Genomic DNA, 16,470 nt, shown 5'->3' with positions numbered 1-16,470 from the left:
ACTGTATGCAATGGCTGTGAAAGATAGTAGGGGATTGGGAGTGAGTGTAAATAAAAAATCATTCTGCGGGTCCTGTTTTATGAGGTCAAGAGATCCCCTTGAGAAACATCTGCAGCAGCTCCAAGGCCATCTCATGGCCTTTGGTTTCCAGCTTGCAATTTATCATTTGCAGCTTGTTTAACTTCTAGAAAATACATCTTGGTTGTGCAGCGCAGTGTTCTGGCTTTCACACAGCCCTGTGAAAAGCGTGGGTCGAAACTTTTCTCGCTCCTGCCCTTCATTCTAGTATCTTCCTTTTTTTAGGTCTTCTCTCCCCTTCATCCCCACTCTCCTTGAGGTTTAGGCACAGCCTTTTCTTTTTGGGTAGTTGTCCTGTAAAAGTCATGATGCTGCTAGTGGCTTGCAAGATGTCAGGATGAAAATCCTAGCTAATTTGGAAAGAAGGACTCTGTTTAGAGTCTTGTCTGTTTACAAAGCTGGGAAAGTCATACAGATTGGCAAAGATAATTTTTTAAACTATACAAACCCACATTGCAAACAGATTAAAGTCTGGATTTGCAAGGACTTAATTCCTTCAGGAGCTGGGTAGATATCTGGGCTTTTCGATGCATCAGGCTATTGAAGATGAAGTTAAACTTTTTTTTTTTTTTTTTTTATCTGGAGACCCCTAATGTTTGGGAAAATCAAGATCTGGATCTTATCTCCATGATTATTTTTCTTATAGAAGATGAGTAACTTGCTTAAAGCCTCTTTAGTAACAAAGCACAGTCTTATTAAGCGTTCATTCCTGGCACTGACTTTGATGACAAAGATAGCAGAGCTTTTCCTTTGAAAAACAGCAGTTAAAAAAAAAAAACCATTTGGGCTTCTCAAAAGTCTCTATCCTTCCAGAACATCTCAGATTTATTTCTGGACTGGATTGAACTGCTGGGGAAAAAATTGAGAGGGACATGAATATGAGGGGAGAACCTGGATTATTTTCTTATACTGCTCCTCCATTCAGTTGTTTCCTGTTTTGGCAGTGCGTGTGTTGCTACAAAACACCAGAAGCCAAGTGTTCCTGCCAGCTCCTGTGAACTTCTTCTGTTATGGGTCATAAATTGCAAGGACAAACTGTATTTTGAACTTGCTGAAATTTGAGAAGGTTAATGTAATTTTTTAACCAAATATTAGAGTTTCACACAATGCTCAGCTTGAAGAATCAATCTCTAATTGCCACCGCTCTCCATCAACCCTGAAAATAAAAAAGTAAAAAATCAGTCTTTACTAATTGCAGATGATAACACTGAGCCAATATGAGAACCCAAGCAACTGAATTCTGTGCCATTCCAATGATTTGTGCTACAGAAATGTTTTCCTTTTGACAACATGTAAAATATACGTATATAGAATATAACGCTATTGAGATTGATAAATGCCACGAGTGTGTGGCCCTCTCCCTTATTCAAGTGCACACCTGTGCTGTGAGAACAGTTTGGTTACAGTATCCAGTTAAACACCATGGTGGAGCAGGTACAATTGGGTACCGCAGGATTAACCCTCAGAATTCTTAATTTTTTACACACAGATGTGTTAAAATTGGTTGATGGTGAGAAATAGTCAGTGATACTTGATGGATGTGGAGAAGAAGGCAGGCCCAGAGGAGCTGGTGCCCTCCCCATGTGCTGATGTGGTTTCGCAGCGTGCTCGTCCCTGGCTCGCGTTCTCCTGGGGTTATTTCCGTGCCCTCGGCCAGCGCCGCTGCGACCTGTTCCACATTGCCCACATAGTGCTGAATTAGCAAGGGGCTTTCTAGGAAAACCATGTTGCAAGTGTGTGACTTTTTTTTTTTTAACTAACGTAATAGTTTTGTTGAACTTTAAACAAGCCTGTTCCTTTTTCTGAGTCTTGCAGCTTGACCTCTGGAAGAGGCTCAGCACGCCAGCCCACCGGCTCTTTGGAGACATATTAATTAGCAAATCAATATTGTCATTTTCCTTGAAAACAAAACCGAGAGACTATATCAAATGCTGAAAAGAGGTTTAAAATTGGCATGTATTTAGTTCATTTGGTGGAAGTTCTGAAGCTCATTGTTATGGTTATTGTTACATGATGAAATTGTCCGTCCATCTGTCAGGCATTTGGATGCACATTGCGTTTCTTGTTACCTACAAGTTACATCCTCATTTCTCATCTCCAGCCAAATGCCCTGATATCAAGTTTCTTACAGTGCAAGAAGTCCAGTCTTCTTTGTCCAAGTGAGTTGAATGAAAAGTTGGTTTTGGTAGATTTTGTATGTTAGCAAAGGCCTTTTGTAGAGAAGGAGACAGTTCACTGTTGCTCAGTGACTGAATGTTCTACCTGGCAAACAGAATCTGAAGACCTTTCCCTGTGTGTGTCCAGTAGCTGCTTGTTTTGGACTCCTCACTACTACTTGTTTTTCTTATGATCCTCTGCACAGATATTTGCTACTTCAAATAATTGTACTAACTTTTTTCCATTCTAAAATCAGTTGTAAAGACATCTGAGAAAAAGCAGCTTTCATTTAACTTTGCTACCTCAAATGCAAAAAGTGGAAGACTAAAATAAAAATAAAGAAGTACTGATTGGGTGAAGGAGCAGTTAACAGATATAGAGCTCTAGAGTAGCTAAGGGTTAAGAGACTGAATGGGGGGAATTTTGAAGGCGGGGAGGAACGAAATCAAAGGGCTGTGGACTCTGGAGTGAATTACTAAGGCTGGGAGAAGGGTCAGGAAATCTGGTGCAGAGGCTTTGGGACAAGGGACTGAGTCACCATGAACACCTCTTCATGCTGAACATCTCCAGGACTCTGCAGAGCAAGGATGCGTTCAGAGGACCCGTGTCTGACTGAACAGCACAGTCACCTACCACTCGCATTGTGTGTCCTGTATTTGCAACAGGAAATGGGATATTGCTGTGGAATGGAGAGCAACCACCTGAAAAGCACTGAAGAAGTTCTCATGCCAGTCACTGCTGCAGCTTAACAGCAACAAGAATCTCCTGTTTGAAGGACAGCACTTCAGCAGACTTCCTCTTTCCACCCTTGACGTTACTGGGGCTGTTTGCACCATGTGCAGGACTGAAAACCAGGGGATGAGTGGCTTGGAATGACTCATGCTCAAAACCAGAAGCATTTGACTCTGGAAAACTGACTGAAGTTTTAGCTCTTCCTCTTTGAAGCTTTGTATTACATGGCTTTGTAAATGCAGGACCATGCTTCATTTTTGAATAACGGTGTCTTTGCAGTGTGACTACAAGGGTGATTCAAGGTGTTCAATAACCCTGTATTCATCGGCTACCTTCAGTTCTTGCAGCGTCGCTGGCTTCACGTCACTCAAGCCGTAACGTTTCTGTGCTTGGGATGAGGCTGCTTTCTCTAGCAGGGGGACGCTGTGGTGTTAGTGATGTATTTTGAAACTGCCTCACCATCCACATCAGTAGTTTTCTCATTTGATAACGCTGACATTTGCACTAAGGGATAACAGAAGCTTCAGAGGAACATACAAGAAAGCCTGCAACAAGAAGACACTTCTACAGAACTTGTCCCTGGAGTGTTTCTCACCAATAATCTTGTGTTGAAAACCATCTGATTTCCACTCCAGTCAGCTTAGTATCCTAGAAGTGATCTTAGCATCTTCTTCAACCCATTTATTCTTTCTGTACCTTTAGGCATCTTAGCATCTTAAAGAAAAAAAAAAATCTAGTATTTGGATAGAGGGGTGCTAGCCAACCCTTTGGTTCCCCCCCTAAAATAACCTAACAATAGCCATCTTAATCCCAATTTAACAGGGAAAAAAAAGAGCCTAAGGATTTATGTTTTGGGTTGCATTTTGCTATTTTCTTTTCAAATGGACCCTGAGAGGTTTCTTTGCACTTTAAAAAAAAAAAAAAAAAAAAAAGTAGGCTCTATGGGAAATGTGGTTAGAGGGCTAGAAAACCATTTTTCCTAGTTCCTTGTTTTTGTTAATCCTGTACAATGAGTACAGAAGAGAGAAAAAGAAAAAAAAAAAAAAAAGAACACTGCAAAATGCAGAATCGCCAACTTAGTGTCAGGGATGGATTTAGGAAAACAGCCATTTTAGTTGCTTCATGTTTGAGATATTAGACTGTGGCAGCCGAGATCATATTCTCCAGGCTGCATTCTTCATAAGCAGAAATACTAGCAGACATGTGTTAAGTTATAAAAAGCTAGCAGCTGATGTCAGGGCTTATTTCAGCGAGGAGCCATTTCAGAATACTGTACTAATTTTGAGCAGGTAGATGTAAAATAGAACCCCTTAGCTCGACATGTAATATTCAGTGTAAATTGATACAAATCTCAATAACGGGGTAGAGAAAGGTGAGCCCAAAGCACTGTCAATTATTGTTTATGCAAAAGTGACAGAACCACAAAAACCTCCCGATCTGTCTGTGTTTTAGATGTTGAGGTGCTGTAAGACCCTTCTCCTGCGCTCGGGAAGGCTGTCACAGCCCAACGCGGAGCTGCTCGGGGCTCTGGATGCCCTGGGGTGCAGCCTGCCCGCGCTGCCATCCCTGCCCTGCACGGACAGGCTGCCTGACGCAGCGCTCGGCTGCCTTCGGATCGGGATACCTCACAGAGCAGGTCTCCATCTCATGGAGAGAGGTGAACTGAGCTGAAAGATTCGTTTTGAATGGCCTCTGGGCTAGGTTCAAATGTTTGTTTCATGCGTTTCTACAAACTGTTCGTCTTAGGACTTCTTAAACTGATTTATCCCATCTAAACATCTTTTATAATTTTATAGTAAGATCATTCCTTCAGTTTTCATTAGTCTTATTGAAACCTGGCAGCTTCATCTTGAAATTCCTCGTACTTTATGTTTTAAGAATGATATACTTATGCAGTGTATCTTTACGGTGTGAAGCTCTATTTCTACAAACAGAATAAAGTCCAAGGACATTGGAATTCTTTTTAGTGTATCTTCTGAAGTTGTATCAGGTGTCTGAGGTATAACATGGATCTGAAAAAGCCTGGAGGAAACCCTTAACGTGTGCTGGAGACAGTACATGTGGTTAGTTGTGCCTGGGTGTTGGATACAAATAGCTCTTGCCATTTGCAGGTTTGTGACATCTTGCTGATAAGATACAGATCAAAATGATCCTAGGCCTGACTAGCAAGCTGCTGTTGACGCATCGCTCCGTGTGTATTTGACGCCGAGGGATAGACAGGTTTTTCTGTCATAATGAACTCTTTCTAATTTGTTTCTGACTCAGAAAAATAATTGATAGTTTCACTGGGAGTGGAAACAACTGCATAAAGCAGTTTATATGAAAGTGCCTTGGGGCAGAAACTCTGCTTCATCAGATGTATAAAGTCATAATGTCTGATTCTACTATGTCTGGTACTACTACTGAATATTTTACTGTTTTATTATGCAAGGTAGTAATATTTTCACATGCAAATAAAGTTAGTGCTGTATTCTGATAGATTTAAATTTAGTTCTTAATTTGAATCCCAAAGACTTTACTGTCCAAAACTTTAATGTATGAAAATGTCATTTTAATTGGATATTTGTCTTAAAATAGCTAATGGTATTATGATATTAGAAGGATTCACATTTAAGACTTTTCTTTTTCTTTAAAGGACATCAGGCATGAAGCCAGTGACTTTCCATGTAAAGTGGCCAAACATCCCAGAAACAAGAACAGGAATAGGTACCGAGATGTCAGCCCCTGTACGTACACTTTCTTTCCATTGTTTGTAACAGACTGTTGTTCTCTAATGACTTCTTTTTACAGCTGAAGTCTATTTGCGAGACGTCTCATTTGTAAGACATGTCTGTTAGACACCTTTAATGGATATCCCTCATATACAGATAGGCATCCAAGAGTTTTCTTTTGTTGTTCATATTGGTATGCTATAGGTACCATAGAATGCCATTACATCCATGGAATTATACTGTAGTAGTCTGCAGTAGATTCTGTATTTGTGGATGTGAATCTGAAGAAAAGAGACGTCTGCTCTGTACTTAATTAAGGTCTTTTCGCTCTTTAGGAAGATCCTAATGTCTGATGAGCTTGTGCATGGATTGTGTTGTGCTGCAATAATCATTAACCAGTGTTTTCTATTCACTTGTAGTTGATCACAGTCGAATTAAGCTAAACACAGGTGACAATGACTACATCAATGCAAGTTTGATAAAAATGGAAGAGGCCCAAAGGAGCTACATCCTCACCCAGGTAAATGCTAGCAGTGGATAATAGAAATCAGATGGTGTTTTGAGTCATTTTCCTTTAGATTTCTTTTGCCCATCATGTTTGTTTTCTGCATTTTATAACTAGTTGAGTTTATATAACCATGCACATGGGTATATAAACATACTGTATGCACAGAACAATTTTACAGATACAATTCCTATTTTTTTCTCTCTGTGAGCACTGACTGACTTTCCTAGAGGGTCTCGGTCCCTCTGTATATCCAGCTTGAAGCACATCTCCATTTTGGTGTAGAAGAGAAGCTAACATACTTGAAGAAATCTGCTTGTGATGCACTGGCATGTGACAGGCAACATTTAGCTGTGGTTGGAATGAATCACGTTCTCCTATGGGCAAAACCAGCATAAGGACCATTACAGCCTCATGTCCCCCCGTACATTCTGTGAGCAGTGAATTTCGTTCGATAGGAAGGCTTCACATTTACAGAAGAACTGTACATAGGAACTTCCAGAATTTCCAAATCTGTTTGGAATAGCATACTTTAAGTGTAATGGCTATTAAGAACATTATATTGAATAGGGCAGAAGTTACATAAAACATACTAGGAGTTTTCTTGTGATTCATTTCTAAGAGCCCTGGTGTACAGCCCAAATAAGCAATATGCTTCACCACCTCTCTGTAGTTAGGTGTCCTTCTGAAAGTGCTCTTAGCATTTACAAGTAACTTGTTTTAACAAGCCAGTCTCCAAAAGATACAAGTTGGGCAGTGCTGATGCGTCACCTTTGAGATGAATACAGGCTTCTGTGAGGAGGGTGTCGGGGGAAGAAGCTGCTGCTTTTCACTCAATCTGTGACTCCACACCTATTTATGTAATAGATTTTCAAATGCTTGGATGCCCTGACTTCTCATTCTGTGCCAGAATTCTTGTTTGTCCTAAATGCTCAGTTCCCTGGAGATAGTCCTAGTCTCTAATCTTGGCTGATTTTTTATCTTCCTTCAAGCTTTAGATAAAGGTAGCCTGGGATTAATATTTCCAAGCAAAAGTCAGCAGCTCTTCCTTCCTGTTCTGTGCACACAACTCTCATTTTCTTTGCACAGGACAAACGAGACCGATCATATCATTGAAGAGGGAGAGATGTATGATGGAGCAGGCAGATGGGCAGCTGACTTGTTTCAGTTATGTGTTTGATCAGCATTTAATGGATTTCAGTGGCTTTCTTTAAATCCAGTCCATCTTTCTGAAGACCCTGACCCTCTGGTCTCTTAGAAAAAGGTGTTGGATAGGAATGAAAGAGGCAAAGTTGTTGTTTTGTGTTGCCAGAAGTTCAGGGCAGTGATTCTGGAGTAGAGAAGAACAAAGAAACGTAGCACAAGTACCAGCTTTTAAGGGAATCTGCTCTGTGAGTAACTAGCTCTTGAGGAGGAATTGTCATTTTGTTCAGTCCCAAGCAAGCAGTGAGGTATCCATGAAGATGCCTGAAACCTGCTTAGCTCCTTAAGCGAGCTGGCATTTTTAGTCTTTTGAATGTTTATTCAATTTAGTATTTTTCAAGCGTTGTGTATAGCAGCGAAATGTTGCAGAAGAGTTAAACATATGTTTTAATTCCGCTGTTAGTTGCCGAGGCCTCGTTTCCCCATTACTTGTTTGCCCTTCCTAAGAAAGTTCTCGGAGTGTTTTTCACTCCCAGTTCTCTTCTCGCAAATGAGGCTACTTCTCCCTTCCTGTTATGTGTGGGAAACAGATTTACTGCCCTTCTGTGGGTGAATTCACAGAGGGAAAATGGAACTTAAAGCTATAGCACCACTTGTTTACAGTTTAAAATAAGAAGTTTGCCTGTTACTTACCCAAATTTATTGCCTAGTGCAGTGACTTTTACCAAGGAACATTGCTCTGACATTAACAGAAAATAATGCTTATTTCTGGGGTTTCTGTCTGTGCAGGGTCCTTTGCCAAATACTTGTGGTCACTTCTGGGAGATGGTTTGGGAACAGAAGAGCCGTGGTGTTGTCATGTTGAACAGAGTGATGGAAAAGGGATCAGTAAGTATTTTCCCGGTTTTAGCTGTCTGTTTGTTGCATGTGTGTGGTTAAAAAAAAAAAAAAAAAGCAATTATCAAAAACTATTACAAAATAAACTGCTCATATGTATTTTATCTAATGAATTATTCCTAGAATTGAGTTACTTTGTAAACCAATCTTACTGAAGTCAGAAAACAGGCGAGTTTGGGCTTGCTTGCAAGGTCCTGATTTCTTTTGGATTTGGCGGAGATGAGACATGAACACATCATGGCTCTCCACACAGAGGAATATTTGGTCTTGATTGCTAACCCACATTTTGAATGTGCTTTTCATTGAATAGGGATTGTACCTATCAGAGGTCATTTACCCCACGTGTGCATTCACAAGCATTACCAGGTCAGGTTCATCCTAAGCACAGGTGTTAGTGCAGTGGTTTACTTGCTAGGACCAGCTCAGCGGGCTTAGTTCTGCCCAGATACTTTAAGACGTGTAAGAAGGATGAGAGTCAAAAGATAAGGGGGAGAAATAGATAAACCATTCAGGTAATTTTGGGTAAAAAGATGGGTAAAATAAGTACGTTCCTCTGGTACAAAGAGCAGCTGCTGTCTTGAGAGGAAACGGCTCAGGCTGCCATGGTGGAGAGAGCAGGAACCACCAGATGGGGAGTTAATTCCTTCATCGTGTTCTTGGAAATTTCCCTGGGCGCCAATAGGGCTGCTGTCCCTTGGCCTCCGTGCAAATTCAAGACAAAAGTGATTTTAAAAACTGATAGACATGTACAATTTTAGGTTGACTGTTGCAGTATGAGACATTTCAGAGGATGGGTATTGGCCTGTTGCGTATCCGCCAGTGATAACTGGGTGGTGTGTGCTTTTGTGCAATCAGGAATTTCCAATAATCAGGAAAATTCTTGGGCAGTGAGTTATATTTTAACAAACTGCAGCCTTGATTGTGAGTGTTCTGCTTTTTTTTTGTAGTGTAAGTGAAACTTAATCTTCAAAAGAGGTGCAGTAACCATATTTTTCAATAGCTTCTTCCTTTCCAACCATTCCCACTCATTCTCTTCACTGCCAGTAGTCTTGAACAAAACGAATTATTGTGATCCTTTAGGGCAGGCAGCAAACAGCAATGGGGGACCTACAGTGAAGCTCAACAGAATATTGTTTGCAGACACATTTGGTGGAGAAATTAGACACACAGCCAATTGCTGTCTCTTGAACATTAATACAGAAAAGCACAGAGGATTGTCTGGGTTGCGACTAACAAACTGCAGGACAGAATTAGAGCCAGAATAAGTCTAGGCACTGGTTTATCTGAACTTGAAAGAATGGAATGAAATTACTTGGCCTACCTAAGAATAAAAAGCTTTTCTTTTTTAAAATGCCATAAGAAGTGCTCGGAGGTGAGAATACTATTCTATTTCATCTCTGCTCCCGTTATATGCAGAACGGCACTTAGGTAATCAAACTACATAATAATCAATTTTCTTGTTCCCATGTTTTTTTCCTCTTGAAGACCTATTATTTGCAGTTTGATGTAAGAAGCGTTACCGAGGAGCAGCAATTCATTCCTGTTGGAAGTTTAGGTCTGCTCAAGTGCTGGTCTTAATTCCATTTCAGAGGAGCAGGGTATGAATGCAGAAGTAGCAGCCCAGCTGTCATAGCCACAACACCCTTAGGGTGAACGGTCAGACTCCATGTTGCAGAGTTTCCTATTTGTGTCGCTGAAGAGTTTTAGTTTTGTTTTTTTCCCATAATGGGAAAAATGTGTTACTTTCCTATTTGCTTGACTCATTTAAGATTCCAGCACTTATCAGCCTTATTGCAAAACTAAATGCACTGAGAAAAACGCGACACAGAACATCGAAATTCGGTGAGAAGCAGGTAACAGGGATGTTTGTTGATTACAGCATTTCTGTTTGGCACTTTACTAATAAACTGTGTCATGTGTAAGGTGATCTCAATGCTTTTTTCATCACTTTGGGGTGAGTGAATGGAGTAACCCAAAATCTCATCAAGCATTACACTTGCAAATTAGAATTACATTGTAATTCTCTGTTTATAGCTTAGCAGTTGAATTAATAATCCCTTTTCATACTGTTCTGTATATTCTACTCTTATTCTTGTTAACATTTATCCTTTCTTTTGAAATGTTTAACTATTTAACATGAGGATAATATATATATAAAATGCTGAGTAGACTAAAATTCTGATTTCGGCGGACTGTTCTGGTAGCTTTTAGAAGTTGTTATATTTTGTTGGTATTATTATTATTCGACACAGGCCAAAATAAAAAGCATTTCTGGTGATTTTGACTGGATTCTGTATTGGTGCTGGTCAGCTGCACACACTTTCAGCTCGCACGTAGAATAAACAGATTTCTACCTGCACAAAACTGCCCTTGAGCTGTGGGTATTTCATGAGTTCAGTCAGGTTCAAGATAATCTGACATATAGGGAAGGTTCACTGAGGACGTGGCGCTGCAATATATAAGAAGACTGATATCCCTCGCACTAGAATCGCTTCTTATAATAAAGGCAGATCATGAAATTGCCATATGAGAAAATGTTGTATTTATGAACACTTCCTACTTTTCCTTTTACACAAACATAAGTGATATATATAAATTGTTCCTGTTTATTTTTAGATAAAATGTGCGCAGTACTGGCCACAGAAGGAAGAGAAAGAAATGTTTTTTGAAGATACAAACTTGAAACTAACCTTGATATCGGAAGATATAAAATCATATTACACAGTACGACAGCTAGAATTGGAAAACCTTACGGTAAGTGCAGACACTGCCACCAACCAGATCCCTTAACTTCTTGGAGGGGGGACTCGGCTCCCCATAACAAAGGGACAACCATCAATTCCAGCAGATTTTGTTGTAGATACAGTAATCCCACTTCAGATTATTCTGTAGCCTCCAATTTGCATTGTGGGAATGAAATTCTGAATGTTTTTGAAATAAGTTTGGAAACACTTGAGTCTACGGACAGAGATGTGAATACAGAGACTTGGCGAGGTTAGCGTGTGGCAGCGTGGGGTCTCAAATAGTTGCTGTTCCAGTCACTTACTCTACCAGTTCCAGTTTGACTCTGTCTTGTTCTAAGTCTTCAGTCTTTGTGCCGTGGGTTTGCTGGGAGGGTCGCGCCGCTCGCTGCTGCGCTGCCAGCGCGCAGGGATTCCTCAGGGCTCCTCCTCGCCTCCCACACTCACAACGTGCTTGCTAGGAAGTGTGAAACAGTTCGGGGTTACTCATTTCACCGGCCAAATTGTACCTGAGTGAGTAAGAATTTGGTGGTTGTAGTTTGCGGTGTGACTTCAATACGGTGTTTGCCACAGACGTGTATTTTAAAGCTGTGGCTGGGGCTTCTCGGGCCGTGTAAGCACCAGGGGCTTAGTAATCTTGGAAGAAAGTGTTAAGCAGGGGACAAGGTCTTAAAGAAACGGCTGTGACAGGGAAGGGTTTTTGCTCTCAGCAATGGCAGAGGGCTTGTGTGGCTTGAGGTACTTCATTTTGAGAAATGCTCAGATGATATTCTGCCATTGGAAACTGGCAGGCCCCGGATAGAGCTGCCTATCTGGTGTTGATAAGAGCACTTTAACAGTGCTGAAAAAATTAAAACATGTTATACATATGTAAATTTACATATCTCATTTCCTTTGCTCAAAATACTGAGAATTTCACAGCAAACACAAGATAGTCTCTTAGCTATAAAAAGCTATCTCAGACTAGAGGAACTTTGTCATTTGAATTTAAAAGTCAGCTGTTCTGAAGTAGGTTCCTGTAATGCAGTTTGTGAGAGGAAGTAATTCAGCATGAATGTCATAAAAAGCTGTGCACGCACACCCCTCCGTTCCATAAAAATCACAGGGTTATTTTGAAAGGAAGTGGCTACAGTTTTTCCAAATGAATAAATAAGAAATTGACCTAAAGCTAAAAATGCCCAACCATGACAGATAAGTTAAAGAGATTATTTGCAAGAAAAATGAACATGCTAGGAATGGAATTTGCTCATTAAAACTTCGTTGTAGAGAAGTGTGCTTTGAATAGTCCTTGACTCTTATTTCCAGGCTAAGAGGTTTCATCAATACCTTCTCTTACAGACACACGGAACAAGAGAGATTCTGCACTTTCACTATACTACGTGGCCTGACTTTGGAGTTCCAGAGTCACCTGCTTCATTCCTCAATTTCCTGTTCAAAGTGAGAGAGTCTGGGTCTCTCAGCCCCGAGCACGGACCTGTTGTTGTGCACTGCAGTGCAGGAATCGGGAGGTCGGGCACTTTTTGCTTGGTCGATACGTGTCTGTTGCTGGTAAGAACTGCTTATCCTCACGCTGGAGAAATGCTCTTTCTGCAGTTAGTGGAGGGGTGGTTTGTTGGTCGCTTCCAAGGAGCTGCAGCGTTTTCTGTGGAGTCGTGTTGCACGTTGTTATTTCACTCAGTTCTGGCAGTTTGGACAGGAGAATTCCCTTGGAAAGCTGAGGCAGCGCGCTCGCTTACCGGGTCATTCTGAGCATGGGGAAGAAAAGTCTCTAGTAACAGAGTGTCCTGCAAAGAGAGACTTTGCCCTCTTAGTCACGAAAAAGTCAGGTTTGATTTGGAATAAGGAACAGTGTGAACCATCTGGTACACTAATGAGCTTCCCTTTACAGAGTCAGCTTTCCCTGTAGGCAGGGGGATGCTGTCCTGATCGGGAAACCTTCACTGTTACTCTGGAAGAGCAGTTGATGCACAGAAGTCATGCCTAGGTTAAAATGTCTGCCTTTATTTCAAAAAGAAATTCAAAAGGAAATAATGACAAGATCTTGGAGATCCAGTGAAGCGCTACCTCTCTGTCTTCTTAGAAACGGATGCATAGCTGATACCAGCTTTTTATTAATTCATTAGTTCTGTGCTACAGAATGAGTAATTGTATTGGATCTCATCAGAGCATAAAGCGTCTTTCCAATTTTTCTCTTTAGATGGACAAAAGAAAAGATCCTTCTTCAGTGGACGTTAAGCAGGTTCTTCTGGAGATGCGGAAGTACCGAATGGGCCTCATCCAGACGGCAGATCAGCTTCGCTTCTCTTACCTAGCTGTTATCGAAGGGGCAAAATTCATCATGGGAGACGCTTCGGTGCAAGTGAGTATTCTTGACTGCACGCACTGTTGCAGTAAGCCCCAACTCTCTTTTGACTCTAACAAACATTTTCTGGCATGGGCAGGATAGAATGAAACTTGGATTTTTTTGCTTGTTTGAACATGAATAAAATTTTATTACATGGGGGTCTTAAACACAAGACATGCTTTACTGTGTGATTTCTTCATAAAAGAACTTGTAGCCCTGTGGTACATGAGCTGGCCCCTAGGTTAAGAGGTGCCTCTCAGGGCTCTCATCAAGGTGTACGCTGGCTTCATCAGCTTGGCCCCCTTTTGGATAACAGCAATTTTCTAAGATGCCACAATTTTAAGTATTGTGATTTAAATTCTCTGTGTTTAATTTATGGTAGACAGAACCCTAACAACACAGGCTCAATTTTGTGCTAAAGTTTCATGTAGAAGCAGATTAAATTTTCTCACATTTGTAGCTAATCTCTTCTATATGTGGCTGAGGTCTATATATTCCACTTGGAGGATTAGATTTATTTTTATGTTTTTTCTTTTTCAACGTATATGAACATTCACCCTAAAAACAAATTCCAAACTCAAATATAAAGATAAAAGTTAGAGTAGCTTGCCTTAAGGAAATGCTCAGCTAGAGGAAGTTCACCGGGCTGTTTCCTCCCGCGAAGGAGCAGTGGAAGGAGCTCTCCAACGAGGACCTGGAGCCGCCGCCGGAGCACGCGCCGCCGCCGCGGCCGCCCAAGCGCACCTCGGAGCTGCACAACGGCAGGATGCCCGAGCACGCGGAGCCCTGCCGGCAGCCGGGGGCGCAGGACGAGGCCGGCTGCGCCGGGAGCGCCGCGGAGGAGGCGGCTCCCGCCGGCCGCGCCGGCTCCTCGGGGCCGCTGCGCGCAGACAGGTAACGGGCCGAACCGGGCAGGGTGGGTGCGTGGTCCGGGGCTGGGGATGCTGCAGGAAACCTCTTCTGAACTGGCTTTTCTTGCAGAGCTCGAGGAGCTCAGTCCTGAAATCCACATCTGTGCGTGCTGCTCAGTAAAGGTCTTAGGCTCGAGTTCTTTAGCTTCTCACACAAACTAGGGCCGTTTAGGGAATGCACTGGAGTAAAAGGAGATGGCTCAGTCTGGGTTTACATAGAGAACATGTTCAGTTCCAGAGGAGTCTTGGAGCAGTTTGGCTCGTGGAGCTGAAAACTGGGCTCTCCATTGCCCTTAAAATGTGAAATGAATCCCAAGGTTCTGTTGACCAAAGGAGAGGCCGGGGGTTCACGAGCAGGAAGCTTTTCTGCCTGTCCTTGTAACCCAAAGCCGACCCGTAAGGACTAGTGAACATGGGGCAATGCTGGTGGGCAGCGCGGTGGCCGTGGCCGCTAGATGTCACTGCTGCTGTGCAGGAGGGCACAACGGCGTCGGAATCCCCAAGGAAAGCTCCGGCACGGGCACAGCGGCGACTCCTGCTCGGAACAGAGACCGGAATGCTACATGGAGCCAAAAGGAAGATGAAAAAGAAAGGGAAAAACAAATCCGTAGCTCCCCAGAGATAATCAAGGGCAAGCTGAATGCTCCCCCACGAGGTGGTCTCCTAACCAGGCATCTTCAGCTGCCAACAGGAATACCAGAATAGAGTATTAAGCTTTAGTATTTTCCACAGAACTCCAGAGCCTTTTCAACATGCAGCTGACAAAATGCACCTACGTTATGTAGGCAGATCAGTGAGAGTTGCAGTTCTGTGATTGGGAACTGGAGATCAGGGAGAGGAGTTTTCAGCAGATTTTCTGCAAACTCAGCTCCTGGAGAGGCTGCGACCATGATCTGACGTTAATAGGATGTGGGATAGTGAAGGGCGGGAGGAGATGGAGAGGTGGGAAGTAAAGACTTTTTGGGAGATTTTGCAACCTTAATGTTGTAATCCAGACTTAGGGTTGGTTGTGCTGGTTAGTTCCCTGTTTCAGGGGCTATAAGACATGTAATTGAGCAGCCCAAGCTGCCCGTGTTTGTGGTGCACTGCAGCTCCTGCTCCACGTGATCTCCAGCTCTGCGTGGGCTGATCGAGGCCGTGCGCTCCCAGCCCGCGTGGCTGCTCCCGCGTGGAGAACCCAGGCCTGAATGTTTGTTTCTCTGCCCTTAAGCATTAGTCAAGACACTGAAATCCGGAGGAGAACTGTTGGTGAAAGCCTGCACCTCTCGCCCCACAAAGAAGAGTCAGCGAAGTCGGACAACGCGGAAGAGGACGATGAGAACATGATGACGACCTGGAAGCCCTTCCTGGTGAACATCTGCATGTTCACCTTCCTCACGGCGGGCGCTTATCTCTGCTACCGGGTGTGTTTCCATTGATGGACATGCCAGCACGGCCGAGCCTGCGGGAACCACCACCGTGTGAGGGGTTTGTAATAAGCTTCTACGAAAGAAAGCTCCCTGAGGCACGGGAGCCTTGTCTCAGTGATGTAGATGTTAGGTTGAAACGCTGGAACTTTGGTTAGGGCTTCAAGAGAGAGTTGATGCACTAGGGTTTAATCTAGCCCTGTGGTCCCAAGAACATAATATTCTAATCTCAGGGCCTTAAAATATTCAGGAGTAAGCAGAAAAAATGCCAAATAGTCTTGTTTTTCTTTTGTTATTTTTTCTTTTGATTTTTTAAACTAAATAATAGAATTACAACACATTGTTGTTTTTAGCCTTTTTTAAAAAGCCAGTTCTTTTTCTTTTGTGTTTCAGAAAACTAGGCACAAGTGAAACTTGCTTGTACTCTCCAAGTGTTGTAACCAAATACATGACTTAAACTGATGAGTTCCCAAAAACAAAGAATGAGAAACCCACATATCTGAAGAATGTAAATGTTTTGGAAGGGGAGGGCTTTTTTTTTTTTTTTTTTCCTTCATCTGTTACAGACTGAGTTGTGGGCAGTGCCTGTGGTATTGATATATTTAATCTTGGCATAACTGTTCTTAAAGAGCTTATTGTTTTACATGTGTTTATAGAAACAGGCTTCTGCATTTGCTCAGGGTATCCCAACAGGTCACGCTTCTTTTTTTTTTTTTTTTTTTTTTTAATGTATCTCCTCATTGACTTTTGTTGCACTCTACTTGCACATAGGCCTATTCACATTGTCTCATCCTCTGTAAAGCTGTTTTTTTTATCTTTGATCCTGGGTGAGGGGAGGGAGAGGA

At 42.2% G+C, this 16,470-nt stretch overlaps 1 protein-coding gene across 1 annotated transcript in view; it reads left to right on the top strand.

Annotated features, from left to right (window-relative positions):
• PTPN1 (protein tyrosine phosphatase non-receptor type 1) overlaps positions 1-15,963 on the top strand; it is a 33,957-nt gene extending 17,994 nt beyond the window's left edge. Inside the window, exons 2-9 of the mRNA XM_088528513.1 lie at positions 5,603-5,693; positions 6,098-6,198; positions 8,116-8,214; positions 10,840-10,977; positions 12,303-12,512; positions 13,162-13,323; positions 13,973-14,202; positions 15,430-15,963. Of these exons, the coding sequence (XP_088384639.1) occupies positions 5,603-5,693; positions 6,098-6,198; positions 8,116-8,214; positions 10,840-10,977; positions 12,303-12,512; positions 13,162-13,323; positions 13,973-14,202; positions 15,430-15,637 (1,239 nt within the window). The 3' untranslated portion in view covers positions 15,638-15,963. The remainder of the gene's footprint in view (positions 1-5,602; positions 5,694-6,097; positions 6,199-8,115; positions 8,215-10,839; positions 10,978-12,302; positions 12,513-13,161; positions 13,324-13,972; positions 14,203-15,429) is intronic.
• The last annotated feature ends 507 nt before the right edge of the window (positions 15,964-16,470 follow it).

Source organism: Tinamus guttatus, unplaced genomic scaffold (assembly GCF_059628265.1).
Source record: "Tinamus guttatus ecotype Peru unplaced genomic scaffold, ASM5962826v1 Tinamus_guttatus_pri_ptg000027l, whole genome shotgun sequence".
Lineage (NCBI taxonomy): Eukaryota > Metazoa > Chordata > Aves > Tinamiformes > Tinamidae > Tinamus > Tinamus guttatus.
Note: the sequence above shows the minus strand (reverse complement) of the source record. Positions and strands in the feature narration are given on the sequence as shown.